Consider the following 516-nt stretch of genomic DNA (forward strand, 5'->3'; position numbering starts at 1 on the left):
CATGGCGCAACGCCAAGAACCCCATATTGAAGCCAGGGTTCCGCCCCTGGCGCCTCTCATGCTGCGGTGTGGATCCCGAGCCCTGTTTCACACTTCGCTCGAAGGTGTCGCCGCGGAGGGCCCAGACGAGGCCAAGCTTCAAGCACGCACCAGATGGATAGCCCGACGCTTCCGCCGAAAAGGACCTACGCCACCTGAGCGTATCCGCTGCGAACTCTGGGCGGATGGCTCTGTCGAACCCGGCGCGCAACCTGGCGCAGCAGAAATGATTTACCTCAACGGAGAGCCCACTGCTCAAGCAAAGTCGGGTGCGAGACCAATGGCGCGCACCAGCCGGGCTGCATCTATCGTATCGCAAGTGGGCCTGCAGAAATTGCTGGACACCATTCCCTGTCGCAACAATCGACCATGCAGAGTCCTCGTCTTCGCGGGCCCCCTGGCACTCCCAATGGCACTCCAAACAGGCCCACTGACAGCAACATACACCATATTGCGAACCCTATGGAACCTGTTATC

General features: G+C 60.3%; 1 protein-coding gene across 1 annotated transcript; it reads left to right on the forward strand.

Moving 5' to 3' along the window:
• Position 1: 1 nt before the first annotated feature.
• On the forward strand, positions 2–514 carry DQ04_00481200 (Tbingi protein; the record flags this gene model as incomplete). Its single annotated transcript, XM_009309089.1, has 1 exon — positions 2–514. A coding segment is annotated over one exon (513 nt), but the record flags the coding sequence as incomplete, so codon positions are not given.
• Positions 515–516: the final 2 nt, after the last annotated feature.

This window comes from Trypanosoma grayi (assembly GCF_000691245.1).
Source record: "Trypanosoma grayi strain ANR4 Tgr_48_V1, whole genome shotgun sequence".
In the NCBI taxonomy this organism is placed as follows: Eukaryota; Euglenozoa; class Kinetoplastea; order Trypanosomatida; family Trypanosomatidae; genus Trypanosoma; species Trypanosoma grayi.